At 39.0% G+C, this 14,605-nt stretch overlaps 1 protein-coding gene across 3 annotated transcripts; it reads right to left on the reverse strand.

The window, feature by feature from the left end:
* Positions 1-8,931: 8,931 nt before the first annotated feature.
* LOC113285475 (zinc finger BED domain-containing protein RICESLEEPER 1-like) lies at positions 8,932-12,400 on the reverse strand. 3 transcript variants are annotated; one of them, XM_026534354.1, is made up of 4 exons: positions 12,329-12,400; positions 10,200-12,039; positions 10,048-10,108; positions 8,932-9,125 (listed from the first exon to the last, which is right to left on the reverse strand). In XM_026534354.1, exon 2 carries the CDS (start codon positions 11,362-11,364, stop codon positions 10,207-10,209), a length of 1,158 nt encoding a protein of 385 aa, XP_026390139.1. In that variant the 5' UTR covers positions 11,365-12,039; positions 12,329-12,400; the 3' UTR covers positions 8,932-9,125; positions 10,048-10,108; positions 10,200-10,206. The 3 variants fall into 3 exon arrangements, with proteins under 3 accessions (XP_026390139.1, XP_026390140.1, XP_026390138.1); XM_026534355.1 differs by having other exon boundaries at positions 10,052-10,108; positions 12,290-12,398; XM_026534353.1 differs by having other exon boundaries at positions 12,290-12,398.
* Between the last annotated feature and the right edge of the window lie 2,205 nt (positions 12,401-14,605).

Below are 14,605 nucleotides of genomic sequence, written 5' to 3' on the forward strand. Positions count from 1 at the left end.
GGTGAAAAAAAACAATTTTTAGATGATTTCAACACCCAAAAATGAAATTAAACATAATATGGAAGTATATTTGTGAATTACTAGCATCGGGTTGCTCATCGAAGTATTCATCATCTGGATTTGGCTCATAAATATCACCATCATGAGTTTGAGTTTGAGTTTAAGCTTGACTTTGTGTGAAGTCATTCTCATAATCTAGAAAATCAATCATCTTCGGGTCATTGTTGTAGTTGATGTGTATTTTCTTAGCTTTTCTAGATGAACAATGTCCCTCCTTATCCATTTTGATTACTTGAATCAACACAAAGTTTTATATAACTTAAATATACTTAATCATTAACCATTAACATTATTCACTAATCAAGATTAAGTATAACTAATCATTATTATTAACACTAATACCAAAAGGACAGTTTTTCCATTAAAGAGTTTTTTGATCAACTGTGTAATGACCCGGTTTTGTCATTACTTGATATGCCCTAAAATTTTCATGTATGCCCTAAAACAGGGTTCCAAGTCAAAGGAATTAGATAAGGCTAATTGTAAGCCTCAACAGTAGGCAAGAGCATACGGAAGGTCTGGACCAGAACGCAAAACCTATGGAAATAGGGTTATCCTTAGCCCATTGTCCATTGAGGCAAGGTATGAGAAACATCATTACAGACTTTTAGTTGAGAAGTAAAAATAGATTCCATAAGGCTAGATCTAAATAAATAATTGTATTTGAAAAGAGTATCTAGTGCGTTGGTTGCTTTCAGAATATTTCATGCCGAAAATTGATCAAACAAAAACTTAGCATCATTTTCCACAATCACATGAGTAAGTTGTAGTTACACTTCCTTCTTCAAAACTACTTAGATTGCACGAGTCTCGACCTTTTATGGTGGATACAATTCAATAGTCATAACATCACAAAAGGATGTCTTATTGGAGGAACCGCTCACTACATATCCTGCACCATTTTCCAATGTAATAGCATCAAAATCACCAATAGGTATTGCACTTAGTCCATCGTGGAGGAGGAGGAATCCAATTCACATTACCAATTACATTCTAAAAAGGTCTATGTCTGATGGGGTAGCTATAACAACACCTGGGTTTTCCTTCTTAGAACAAAAAATAAGATTACTTCTACTACTCCAAGTAGACCACATAATTAACGCAAAAGGCACTCAGACTCCTCAGAAAAACCAGAAACAAGACCAATGAGTTAGAGATAAAGTCTGTCAGGAAAAAAGAAACCAAAGAAAAAAATTGGTAATTATCTGATAGGAGGAACACAAAACAGAACTAGCAAAGGCGAAAAGAACTAAAGAATGCATAACATATTTATCAAAAATAGATCATTTGACACAATTCATATAGTCAATAGGCCGGCATTATATTTTCGGAGAACAATTCTATCAGGGATCACACTTTTAATAGCTTTCTAGAGAAAGAGTTGAATATGGTGAGGCCCTTTAATTTTCCAAATGCATTTCCAAAAATTGTGACTTGGAAAAGGTCGAGGACCTCTGAGACCCAATTAGGAAGATTTATTGTTAAATTAATCATTCTTGGGAAGCTCCAATCCCTCCTATAAAACTGGCTTAATATAGTGGAGACAATCTTCTCAACTTGACATTTCAAAATAGATATTTAATCTAGATATATCCAAGATTCGGTATTCCAATTTATAAAGTATTAGACTCTAAAATTGAGATCTTGGGGAACCAAGGGATTAGGTTTGGCATGCGGCAAACCACATGGTGGGAATTGTGACGCCTCCAAATGATCCAAGCAATTTTTCGCAAATGTATAAACCGACAATACAGTGGTTCAGTGATCTCTTATCACCCACTCGTATTTCATCCTTATAAGTTTGCACTAATGCAAACAGCCAACTCTACCTTGAGTATGCAACGGAAGACTTACTTAGATTTTCTCTACCAAACAATGTAGCCCATACTGCAAAGAGGTTCCTGCCAAGTTTATGCTTCACATAATTGAGGGAGTATTATCGAATCAACAGAATACCAAATCCATATTCATAATCCAACAAACTTACTTTTATTAGCTTAAGGGGAACATACAAAACTCGTCCAACCAATGGACTTACAAGCTTATTCTCTAAGACTAACGCAGAAATCACTCTCTACTGAAAATGTGGTTACTCAAAACTTGAAATATTAAACAACTTCATTTGTAATGGTTCTCTGGCTATTCATAATGCCAAGAACTAGGGCCAATCTGTATGCAACTCACTTGCACGTCCTATGAACAACCATCTGTCCATGGGCAGTTCCCTAACCGACCAGATTTACTTTTTAACTGCTATCTTTGGTGATGGCTTGCACAATGGAGCCACACCTATCTCAAACGGTTAGGTCATGCCAGACTCAGTTATAAAGCCACTCTATAACCGTCTCTAACTTGCTCTTTCATTTTGGCATGCATCTGATGCATACACACTCGCAACTGACAACTTGAACTCAAGTCCGACAACCATTATGCATCACTGAACTTTGGCCCTGCCAATATTCAACAATGATTGTGCTTCACTCACTCTTGGCCTACGCCAAGTGCTCGACAATAATTACGCTTCATCCAACTTGCACTTCTGCCAAGTATTCAGCAATGGTTGCACTTTATTCATTCCGCTACGCACTAAGCTCATTTGGATGCCAACATCCAAATATCATGCCAACTGAGTTTTAACTTGCTTAGTTAAACTTCATACTTCATATGCATCACTTGCATTCCTTTTTCCTGAGCAATGATACCAATGGCGCGTTTGGCCCCGCCATTTTTGCATATGCATAGTCCAAGCCTTGGCCAAAGCTTAGAACCATGCCAAAGTCATCCCATGACTTACAATTCATCCTTTATTCCTTCCTTGAGCTGGGCCAGCTCTGAATAAGGATATGCAACACTATCTCATAGTTGTTGCATGTGCCAAGTAGCCTTTCTTGTGTCATCCATGTTGGCGCCACATCGTCGGCATGTGTAGCTCCATCTGCCAGGCTACATTCACAGTAATGCGCCACTATTTCACTTCATTGTTGGTTCATGTCATAGACCTCCCCAACCCAATCCATTCAACGTCCTCGTTGAATGCAATATCAGTTCAGCCTCTACTGAACTCTCCCTGGCCTTGTATGCATCTGAGCCACTCTCAAAAGTCAGTAACTTTGTTTGGCCTTCAACCTTGCCAAAGGTTTTCTTCCTAGTACTCCATGCCACCACTTAGTTTGTTTCCCTTGCCATTAAGCTTATGAATTCCGGCATCATTGTCGCATCGTCGACTATGCTTCAATCTCCACTTCATTCACATCTCAACACCCAAATGCTTTTGTGATCTATTTCCATGCATTTTCGGAACTCCTCTGAAATTCGACAGTACTCTTTTGGATAAACCTAAACCAATGATCCTCATTCGATTGCATCAGCATCACAAATATTTTCTCCAAGCCATTCTGTGCCTAAGTGTACACTTCAAACAACCAACATATCACCCTGATATGCATAACTTAGCTTACTGCCTTCAATTCCGAATGACATTGCATTGTTGCAATTCAACATGCCTTACTGTAGACTAAGTGTTATTCAATCATTTTGCAACACTCATGTGCAAACTCGACTGAAATGCATGACATTAGCCATGACTTAGGATACCCGGGGTTTTACTATTTCCTCACTGGACAGGGTTCCTCTTCACGCGCCTTTGAAACTAACAAGGCCTCACTTTTTCTTTCAAACAACTACGTTGTAATGTAGCGGAAAAACAACATCATTTTCTTCCTCACTATGAGTTACTCTTAACTCATATGCTTGATGGACTTACGTCTTCATTATTGCTGCGTTACTCCATGCTATCGCTGCCAAATACTGTCGCACTTCTACGTAACTCTCTCAACAGCAAACTCGCATATGCCACCAACTTCGCTTCTTGCTTGGTTTTGCTTTCAACGTTTCTTATTGTATACTTTGGCTAAGTATGCTTGTAGTGTTTTCCCAATGAACTAGCTTTACATTAAGCAAAAAGAGACAAGGTTTTTTCTTAAACACCTCCTTCATTCATTACACTAGCCTTACATAAGAAACATAGGGACTCCTTCCCATTTACACCATTTGCTAACACACGTCCTTACTGAAAGAAAATACATAACCAAAGAAAATACACCAACAACTAGTGTGCCATATTCTAAGACCATAATATCGGCAATACCCAACTTAAACTTCAAACAGAAACAACAAACAGAAATCATGCCAAAGTCTCCATACTTCAGCAACCTTGCAGGTTCAGGCACTTGCAAATAGCAATGCAAGGCCCTTGCTTCATGCACATGCTAATACGAACAAGGGATGCTAAGATCCATAGGATATCCAAATTTCATATGAATCTCAGCTAAGCTTTCTTCGAACGAGCGGACATGAGAAAACTCACTTGTCTTTCCTTTGTCACACTTCATGTCAACCGGACTAACTTTCCTTACACCTTTCACGAAACAAGGTGCACTTGGACATTGTATGAAAATCCCGCCAAGGTGAGGCATCATTGTTTCCTGTGCTTCTTTGAAAATTTTTTTACCAATAATCATCTCAAAGTCATTAAGATGCATCACCATTACACTGATTTGGCCACGCCATTCTCCAACTTCAACATTCACCACAACCATCCCCTTGATTGGATTAGCTATATCATTCACCGTATTCATGCAGTGATCAGCCTGATATACTTCCAAACCCAAGTACTCTGCCATCGACAAGCTCATAACAGTATGCGACGCACCTTTATCTGCCATTCCCCAGAGACGATGATTGTGTATGACAATTTTCACATAAACCAGGCCAGCGCCACTCAGCGCATGTTGTATTGCTGCCGTTTGTGCTACTATGTTTCATAGTTGAATAGGATTAACATGCTCCACTTGATCAGCTTCTTCTTTGTCGCCACTGCCCTCAGTGACTATTGCAGACAATTTTTCTTTCTTTGGACAATCACGCGCAAGGTGAGGACCCTTGCATAAGAAACAACCACGGGCCCTGTTCTTCGCATCCAAACTATCATCCCTTTGATAGATTTTCTCCTTGGCCTCAGAACTTTTCTTATTCTCCTTATCCTTGCCCTTCCTATTAGTATCAGTTGAAGTATTGACTGACCTAAAATCAGCAAGGTTGTCCACGATTGCAATGGCTGAAGGTAGGTCTTTGGCACACTTCCTTCTCACTTCAGTCTGGGCCCATGCTTGCAAACCAGATGTAAAACTAAACAACTTATCTTCCTCAGACATGTTGCGAATATCTAGCATCAGAGAAGAAAAATGTTTCACGTATTTCCTTGGTCTACCGTTATGCCTCAGCTTACGCAAGTTCTCTCTGGCTAACCAAGCCGCATTGCTTGGCAAGAATTGACTCTTCAATTCTTCTTTCATGACACCCCATGACACGATGCTTGGACAACCAGCAGTAAGGTCATCATCATTTCTAATTCTCCACCATAATTTCGCATCATCCTCCACGTACATGCTAACGAGAGTAACCTTTAGTTCTTCCGGGGTTCTAGCGTCCTTGAAGTATTGGTCCCTGTCCCATATGAAATTCTACAATTCCTTCGCATCTCTTGCGCCAAAAAATTCCTTAGCTTCTGGGAATTTAATCTTCGTAAAGTCACTGCCACTACCACCCGCAATAGCTTGATCCGAACCAATTACACTCACTATTCGCCTCAAGACACTTAACTCATCAGTAAGCTCTTTCAAGGATCATGTGAACATGATCTTAACAGCAGTGATTTGGCCTTTCAAATCAGCGTGCTTCTTAGTTACTTCTTGGTTTGACTCCAACATATCAGCAGCGTACTCGTCAAGAGCCTGAATGCGAGCCAACACCGTTGCATTATAATTGGCATTGTTAGGATGGCGCACCTCATCGCCAATATTGTCTTCCAAGTACGCTACCCTATCATTTAGGGAATCCAACGTACTCTTATTACCAGCCATTATCTCTTGCAATTTCAACAACTAAACTCGAGCAAAACAGAGAAAATCTTCCAAAACAAAGCTAAAACAGAGCAATCTGTACTCTGATACCCGAATTGTCAAGCCTCCAAATGCTCCAAGCAATTTTTCGCGAAGGTATAACCCGACAATACAATGGTTCAGAGATATTTTATCACCCACTCGTATTTCAGCCTTATAAGTTTGCACCAATACAAACAACCAGCTCTACCTTGAGTATGCAATGGAAGACTTACTTAGATTTTCTCTACCAAACAATATAGCCCATACTATAAAGAGGTTCCTGCCATGTTTATGCTTCACAGAATTGGGGGACTATTATCGAATCAACAGAATACCGAAGCCAAATTCATAAGCCAACAAACTCACTTTAATTAGCTTAAGGGGAAGATACAAAACTCGTCAAACCAATGGACTTACAAGCTTATTCTCTAAGCCTAATGCAGAAATCACTCTCTACTGCAAATGTGATTCCTCAACACTCGAACTATTGAACAACTTCATTTGTAAGGGTTCTCTGGCTATTTATAATGACAAGAACCAGGACTAATCCGTATGAAACTCACTTGCACGCCCCATGAACAACCATCTGTCCATGAGCAGTTCCCTAACCGACCAGATTTACTTTTTAACTGCTAGCTTTGGTGCTGGCTTGCACAATGGCGCCACACCTGTCTCAAACGGTTAGGTCATGCCAAACTCGGTTAAAAAGCCACTCTATAACCGTCTCTAACTTGCTCTTTCACTTTGGCATGCGTGTGATGCACACACACTCGCAACTGACAGCTTGAACTCAAGTCCGACAATCATCATGCATCACTGAACTTTGGCCCTGCCAATATTCGACAATGATTGTGCTTTACTCACTCTTGGCCTACGCCAAGTGCTCGACAATGATTATTCTTCATCTAACTTGCACTCCTGCCAAGTACTCAGCAATGGTTGCGCTTTATTCATTCCGCTACGCACTCAGCTCATTTGGATGCCAACATCCAAATATCATGCCAACTGAGTTTTAACTTGCTTAGTTCAACTTCATATGCATCACTTACATTCGTTTTGCCTGAGAAATTGATACCAATGGCGCGTTTGGCCCCGCCATTGTTTCATATGCATATTCCAAGCCTTGGCCAAAGCTTAGAATCATGCCAAAGTCATCCCATGACTTACAATTCATCCTTTCTTCCTTCCTTGACCTGGGCCAACTCTGAATAAGGATATGAAACACTATCTCATAGTTGTTGCATGTGCTAAGTAGCCTTTCTTGTCTCAGCCATGTTGGTGCTACATCGTCGGCATGTGCAGCTCCATCTTCCAGGCTACATTCACAGTAATGCGCCACTGTTGCGCTTAATTGTTGGGCCATGTCATAGGAATCCAGTTATCACACCATGGGTCAATAAATTGATCATCCCCAATAATTCAGGAGAGAAACATTTTCTCTTTTACAATATGTACATCTCCATATCCAAGAAGAAAATAGAACCACTAAGCATTCAAGAAGTCAGACTTAGAAAAGTATCCAGCTTTAAGAAGAGAACTTAAAGAGAATCAAGGGTACAACTTATGATCAGTCCTATATTTACGAATTCCTAGAAAATTTTCTCAAAAGAGCAGTTGATGAATCCCTCAAGAAAAATATTGTAGTTTTTACACATGTAGTAGTGGTATCACGGGAAATACTTTGGTTTGGAAGGACGACTGTGACAGACTGGAAATTTACGCCTCCAAAGTAATGCGCCACTCGTAAGTCAGTGACCGTGCCGTAAACTTCACTTCTCGGTAGGCAAATGCACGTTGATATGACCTTCCAACCATGCTTTGCAAAAATGATGCCTTCCAACTTACCCTTGTTCTATGAATGCTGCAAGGCCATAAAGGCTAAAGGTGATGAATATTGCATGTATTACTGGCTTCAGAGCGCTGTCCAGGCATATGAATCACACATATTCTGTTGTAAGCATATTCCCAACTTCCTTACTTCACTTCAGGATTAAGCTGAAAGCATCTTGCTCTTGTCAGGGAGCGCATCTGCCAGGATCATGTCATAATTTCCTTGCATAATCATTGTGATGCAAGGGGATTATGCAAGCTCCCTTAAATTCCATATCTGTTTAACTTTCTTTCTTGGTCATGTCTAATCCGCAATTGGTGCACGCCTATGTCAAATTTCTTGAATTTTTTGATAGGAAGTATGAGCATTCAAGAAACGGATTACAACTTACCTCATCAAGCATGGAAACAGTCATATCTTGCCTCGCATTATCGAGCCATATAATATGACTTACCAGAATGTCGCAATAACCTCGCAATTAAATGATACGAGCGACAAGGTATCGGAATATTGCAACTCATTGCGGCTTCCTACATACTCTTCTCAGTACCTCAGAGGGATCAATCACGGACCTTAGTTCATCATCGCCAAGACTAGTAACTAAAGTCAACTCGTGTTGCAAGGCAAAGCTGAGCAAAGCCTAGTCTGTACATGCCAAAGAGTCTTTCACAAGTAATGCACAAGAGTATGCATCATTGGGCCATTTAGTTCGTAAGTATGCGCTCTCTAGCTCCGTCCATGCGAATTATCACCACGTACACCTTTCGTTCGATTTTCACCATAAGGCCATTTCTTTTAGCAACGCGGCATAATGATGTTCTAGCATCATGTATACTCTACTAGCAAAGCTTTATATAGGGCTGTCAACAGATTATTATCTGTCGGATTTTCACAAACCCGATTCCGTTAGGCCATGGGTTATCAGACTTCGGAAATCCGATAAGACTCGACAGAACTTAAAAAATCTAATCCGGTTCCGATAGGTTAACCTATTGGAAATCCGATAAAATCCGGTATTTGCTAAGAATATGAAAAAACTGAGAAAAGTGTTCTATTAAACTAGAAATCATATAATTAGATAAGGTTTTACATTCCTCATAAAGATCTAACTCATTTAATTTGGCAGAGCCAAAACTAGAAGTCATAGCTTCTTTAGCCCCCTTGTTGTCCCCTTCTATGATAGAATGATATAGCTGCATATGAAAGAGGATCCCTTTAAACAAAATTAGAGCTTTTGCCTGCTCTAGATCCCTGGCCCTTGTTGAGATTTCCAGATTTTGCAAAGTAGTCACCTGCACAATTCCGCAAAATAAGATAAATGCCTGCAACATTAACACTTCGTTGAAACTATGAAACATCCACAGTAAGTTTGAATCAGTTATGTGTGGAATCCACATACTGCTACATCACATAAAGGAATTTAACAGGTTACTCTTTATGATAACAGTTTAAGATTTAAGCTTCACTAACAAATAAGTTCCATCATCAATTTTACTAAAAGTATAATGTGAAATCAGGTTGAAAATTTGAATTCATCACAAATGCTAGTATAATAGGCGTTCGTTACAAAATTGGTACAGCTAACAGAGTTTCACTGAGAGATACTAGTGCACAGAAACCTTTTCGTCCATTGTTTAAAATGAAATTTAATTTTTCAACTGGAAAAACCCTGTATAGAAAGGCAAATTAAAACAGAGATACTAAGGTGCCAATAGCCGCCGACAAATGGACTATTGACCTTGGCAAAAGAAGGTAACACAGAAAACTAACAAGTTTAATTTCTCTAGGTTTCAAATCCTCACAAACCAATTACGCGATTTCCCCATTCAATGTTCAAAATAGTCCTAAATGTGGCATAACAATTTAATCTGTATCTCTGTCTGGTTCTGTTGTTCAGCTTCTCTATAATTCAGGCCTTCAGGAAAAAAATTGCATGACAAAAAAACAATGACGGCAAAATTTTCATATGCTTTCTTATGAAGAAGTAAAGGAATGAGATAACCCAGACATCAAAGACATGTAACAAATGCAACTGAATAAAGGAAGAACTATTTCTGCGAACTCATGAAGAAAATCATGTAACTTAATACTCAGCTGCTCGAGTTCAGACACAACAAGCATAACTAAATGAAGTTGTATCCCATCTAAAAAAACAGAAAATAAAATAGCAATCTGTAAAAGAAAGTTAAAGAGTAATGGTAGAGCAATAAGTACCTACTTAGTGATAATACTGCCTCATTCATTTCCACCTTCACCTAAGTTTGAATACCGACATCTGAAATAACACAGAAAATAATATTATTTGGTGTAAGACACAAATGTATCTAGCTGATTTACCAATATAAATAACTAAGAACGGTACTAACCATCGAGTCATGGCAACCAACTCTTTAAGCAACTTAGCGCTTGAACGACTTCTGGACCATTGAAAATCCTATGTCCTGTAAGTACCCTATCACCGCCACCAAAGGCATATTGTGATGATACAGTTGACATTGGAACAGCCAAAACATCGCGAGCCATTTTTGCAAGTTTTGGGTACATACGGCCATTCTTTTTCCACCAGCCTAATACATCAAACTTCGATTCATCGGCGCCTTTTGGAAACAATGGATCTTCCAAGTATTTCTCCAACTCTGTTTTTTGTACTACATTGTTACTCTCTTCCATCAAAAACTCATAATAATCAAGATCAAGTTGAGAAGTAACTTTATTGTTTTCAAGGTTAGCTGAACCTGATCCACCTGTAAATGAGTTGCCGAAATAGTTGGGACTTGAAGAGCTACTTTGAGATTCATATGATGAAAAAAGATTGTTCAAAGCTTGACGGAAATCGCTGATATAGGTTTTGGAGAGATGTTCGCCATACAATCTATGAAAAACAAATTTTACCAGATTCATCTTATACCGTGGATCTAAAACCACTGCGACGCTCATCAACAAGCTACATGTGCTCCAATATCTGTCAAAGTGTCCTCTCATCTCCAACACCATTTCTCTAATATATTTATGGGTACTAGATTCCCATGTACGAATGTTCTTGTTAACTTCATAAATATTAAAATACATGGTTGTTGTCGAGTACCTCTCCGGTTTTAACTTGGCTGTCATATCATACAACACCTTCAAACACTGGCAAATCATTATCCCTTGTTCCCACTCATCTGAATTTGGTAGACACTTAAAATCACTATCTAACTTCGCTAAACGCACAAATCCTTGGCGCAAATCAGTAGCACTTTTAAGCATCGAATAAGTCGAAACCCATGTCATGTCTACATCTAAATGAACCGACCGTCCAGCGAGCTGCAGTTGCATCAGCGCACTTTCAAACTTCTCTTTTCTACTTTGTGAAGACCAAATATACTTAACACATTCTCGAATTTTCTCTATCGATCCGGCAGCCACTTCCAACCCCTTTTGTGCAATTAAATGAGCTATTTGGTTGCTGCACCGCATTTGAAATAAGTCACCTTGAAGAACCAAAGATCCCCTGTCATTAAGCCATTCCTTGATGTTTCCCATCATCATATCATTGCTAAAAGCATTGTCAGCAGCTAAAGCAAACAATTTATCCTCAGTATCCCACTCCAATGCCACTGATTTAACGACTTCTCCCAAAACTTCCCCAGTTTATGGAAATGTCATCGGAACATATGCAATTATTTTCTTATGTAACGTCCAATCATCATCTATATAGTGGCAATTCACACAACAATAACCATCATATGGATTTAAGTTTAATGGATTTAATTCAACTGTCCACACGTCGATACTGAGACTGCATTTAGATGTCAGCGAATCTAAACACTCTTGTAACTCAAGTTTCAACTTACTATACAGTTTTAGAATGTCTTTGTAAACCATATTCACATCCAGTACTAAATCGGCAGACGGGGTGAGAGACTTCACAAACTCACGAAAATACGCATGTGAAACTATATTTAAAGGATAGTCATGCTTCGCAATCATTTTTGCAATAAATAATCGACTATTTTCAGCATTGAATTTCCAATCTGCTAACTTGTTACTTTGATTACCTGTTTTAGTTGAAGTCGCTTGCCGACGTTTCCTTCCAATCAATGAACTGTTTTCATTCTCATCTCCTAAAACATTCAGCGTTGGTACTTGTGATGCCACTGAACATGAAGGAGTATTAGAGTTGGATGTAGCAACAATATTGGAATCATTCTCTGACATTGTGACCTACAGTGGAATCAACAAAGAATCAATGTACAAAGATTTGGTACAAAAGAGACATTCAACCGCAATTCATAAAACACTCTTGGAGCAGGAGATATCAGATTATTCAGACTAAACCCTAGTTCAGATTCAACTGAATCTAACAATACAAAATACATGTTATTGATTTGAGACAAAACCCTAGAATAATCAAACACCTAATTAAATCACAAAGAAATGAGAACTGATACTAAAATTCAGTTCTGGAAAGTACCTGATTATGTAAATGAAGACAAAAGGAACACTTAATTACCTCAGAGGATTGGTTGATAAAAGAGAAGCGGGAGAAGCAAGGTTTTCGAAGGAGAAATGAAAAAGGAATCAGTGAGGCTGTAGCGTCGTAGAGTCGTAGGTAACCAAAAATAGGTCCATTTGTTGGGCCGGCCCAGATAAAAAATAAAAAAACCATTGGAGCTAAGCAATTTAGTGCAGTTCTCGGATACAGACTTGGGATCCCCCATTTTGAAGTGGATGGTGCTAGTTCTTTTGCACGAGAGAAATGGATGTCTTAGGTGATGATTCCTTGCACCGTGGGAATGAAGATTTACGCATGATCTGGTGCGTGACACTATTGCGGACATGTGTTTTCGTGCGGGTGTTCCCGCCAGGAAGGAAATTGATTTGGGGTTTCTTTCGAATAATGGCACATCCTTGAGACTAGCTGATATATTGGTATAATTGGGACAATGAGCGTGACATGTGCTTGGATGTGACTGGTGCTTCACCTATCACCGGTAGTGGGGTTCATTCTTTTGTCTCAGGATTGGCCATTAGGAACGCTGTTACTCGCAAGAATGCTAAGTATTTGGAGATATGTACGTATCAAGGCTATGGTTTAGGGACGCTTGCCTTTACAACCTTAGGAGAGTTGCAGGATGGTACTATAGAAGCGCTTACGCAATTATATTGCTAGTCATGATGCTAATGTTCGAGTCGGAGAATTTCTTTTCCATAAGTTAGGTGTAGTTATTCAAAAAGGCGTTGGAGCTCAGCTTGTTGCTAGGTTTCCAACTAGTTTCTTACCTGAAAATAATCGTTCGGAACTGTTTTAGATTGATTTTGTCTTTTTATTATAAAATTTCCTGCAAGGAAAAAAAAAACTATATACAAAGGCGTTAGAAAAGGTTAGTAGTCTGCCTCAACAGTAGGCAAGAGTCAAGAGCCATACGGGAGGTCTGGACTGAAATATGGAAATAGAGTTTTCCTTAGATCATTGAGCCAAGGTATGAATAACATCCTTATAAAATCTCCGTTGAAAAGTAAAATTACATGTCATGATGCTAGAAATCTTTAAAAAGAGAACTTGTCCATTGGTTGCCTTCAAAAATTTCTGTTAAACATTGTTCAACCAAATCCTTAGCATCACTTTCCAGAATGGCATGAGTAAACTGTAGTTCCACTGCCTATAAAGTCTCGACTTTTTCTGGGGAATACACTTCAAAAGTCATAACATCACAAAAGGAAGCCTTATTGGAGGAATCTCTCATTACATAATTTACACCATTTGCCAATATGATAGTATCAAAAGCATTGTCAACTTAGTCCATCCTGGAGGAGGTGACATCCATTCCACATTACCAAGGACATTCTGCAAAGGTCCGGGAGAAATAATTGGGTTTTCAATTATTATCATAGCTCTAGCTCTAGCCACACCTGGGTTTTCCTTCTTAGAATTGAAAAGGAAGGTTATTTCTGCTACTCCAAGTAGACTACAGAATAGACGCAAAAAGGAACTTGGACTTCTTAGAAAAAGCAAACAGATAGGATAGGAATACCAAAAGGAACTGGAAAAGAGGCAGAAGCACTTCCAAAGATTGTTACTTGGGGAAGTTCGAGTATTCTCTAGGACAAAAGTAGGAGGTTTGGAGTTGCATTTTTCATTCTTCGTAAGCTCTCAATCCCTCCTATCAGCCGAGTTATAAAAGGAGGCGCCAGGCGGCCGATGGTCGTCAAGATTTTTCACGCCTCTTTCAATTAGGAAGTTATCCACCTATTCCCCGGTTTTGATCAGTTTTAGAAAAATTACCGAGGGCCTGGGCTTCGCTTTAACCAAAGTAGCCAAGGTTTTAATAAATACTAACCACATTACCTTAAACCCAGCGCTTCCTAGTCAAATATATCTTTCCTTCTTCTTATTCAGTTTGTTTTCTAGAGAGCACGCTTCTTCCCCTCTTCTTATTTCTTTCTTTTCTGTTATTCAGAAATGACGGCTACCAACACATCATGCACAGTCTCACCAGAGAGTGGTAAAGATATAGCATCGTAGTGGGATGAGAATAGAGAAGCTGACACATACTAAGTTTGGTGTAAACTTTGTAACAAGAAGCTCCCTGGAGGGTAATAGGCTCAAGAAACATATTGATCATAATAAAGGAGATTGTACTCCGTCCTAATGTAACAATGGAAATACAAAAGAAGGTTTTGAGTCAAATGAATAGTTATCACAAGAAAAAGGCGGAGAATCAAAGGATTAAGAGAAAACAACAAGGTGATCACAGTTCCTTTAATGAAAGTAGTAACCCCATTGAAT

The sequence above is a fragment of the Papaver somniferum genome, chromosome 6 (genome assembly GCF_003573695.1).
Source record: "Papaver somniferum cultivar HN1 chromosome 6, ASM357369v1, whole genome shotgun sequence".
NCBI lineage: Eukaryota > Viridiplantae > Streptophyta > Magnoliopsida > Ranunculales > Papaveraceae > Papaver > Papaver somniferum.

Coding starts and splice junctions, on each gene's coding strand:
- LOC113285475 (XM_026534354.1), bottom strand. CDS start 11,364: ATGATGATGGGAAACATCAAGGAATGGCTTAATGACAGGGGATCTTTG.